Source organism: Penaeus monodon, chromosome 21 (genome assembly GCF_015228065.2).
Source record: "Penaeus monodon isolate SGIC_2016 chromosome 21, NSTDA_Pmon_1, whole genome shotgun sequence".
NCBI classification, from domain to species: Eukaryota; Metazoa; Arthropoda; class Malacostraca; order Decapoda; family Penaeidae; genus Penaeus; species Penaeus monodon.
Window position 1 is genome coordinate 38,683,227 of NC_051406.1, and position 388 is coordinate 38,683,614.

The 388-nt window shown below is 47.4% G+C and overlaps 2 protein-coding genes across 2 annotated transcripts in view; one reads left to right on the top strand and one right to left on the bottom strand.

Annotated features, from left to right (window-relative positions):
* The window catches only part of LOC119586480 (chitotriosidase-1-like), a gene marked incomplete in the record, with an annotated part of 32,805 nt that overhangs the window by 10,692 nt on the left and 21,725 nt on the right, over positions 1-388 (top strand).
* LOC119586482 (partner of bursicon-like) overlaps positions 1-388 on the bottom strand; it is a gene marked incomplete at its 3' end in the record, with an annotated part of 2,667 nt that overhangs the window by 460 nt on the left and 1,819 nt on the right. The window contains 1 exon segment of the mRNA XM_037935220.1: positions 34-178. Coding sequence (XP_037791148.1) covers positions 34-178 — 145 coding nt within the window.

The window sequence follows — 388 nt, forward strand, 5'->3', positions numbered from 1 at the left end:
GTCCTCCCCCCCCCCCCATCCGTACCCTCCTACCTTTAGCCACGTGTATAGTGGAAGGAAGCGTCTCGCATTCTGAGCCGTAGGTGTGGGCGCGGGAGGGACCAGCGAGGCCGCCCACCACTACCGCTGCCACCGTGATCACCACACAGGCTCCTACCGTAAATGGGCGTGGCATCATCTGCGGGAGAGAAAGACAGGAGCGCTGTTGTTAATAGGGGAAAGATAGACTGAAATTTCAGCGTTCGGAAAGAAAGAAAAAAGTATTTACGTGAGAAAGTACAGAGAATACATTTTTTTTTCTTCATTTTATTTACGTGTTTATTGCAAGCTGTCGAATTAGCCAAATATTCAAGTAAACAATAAAGAGCTATTATATATGCTTGTGTGA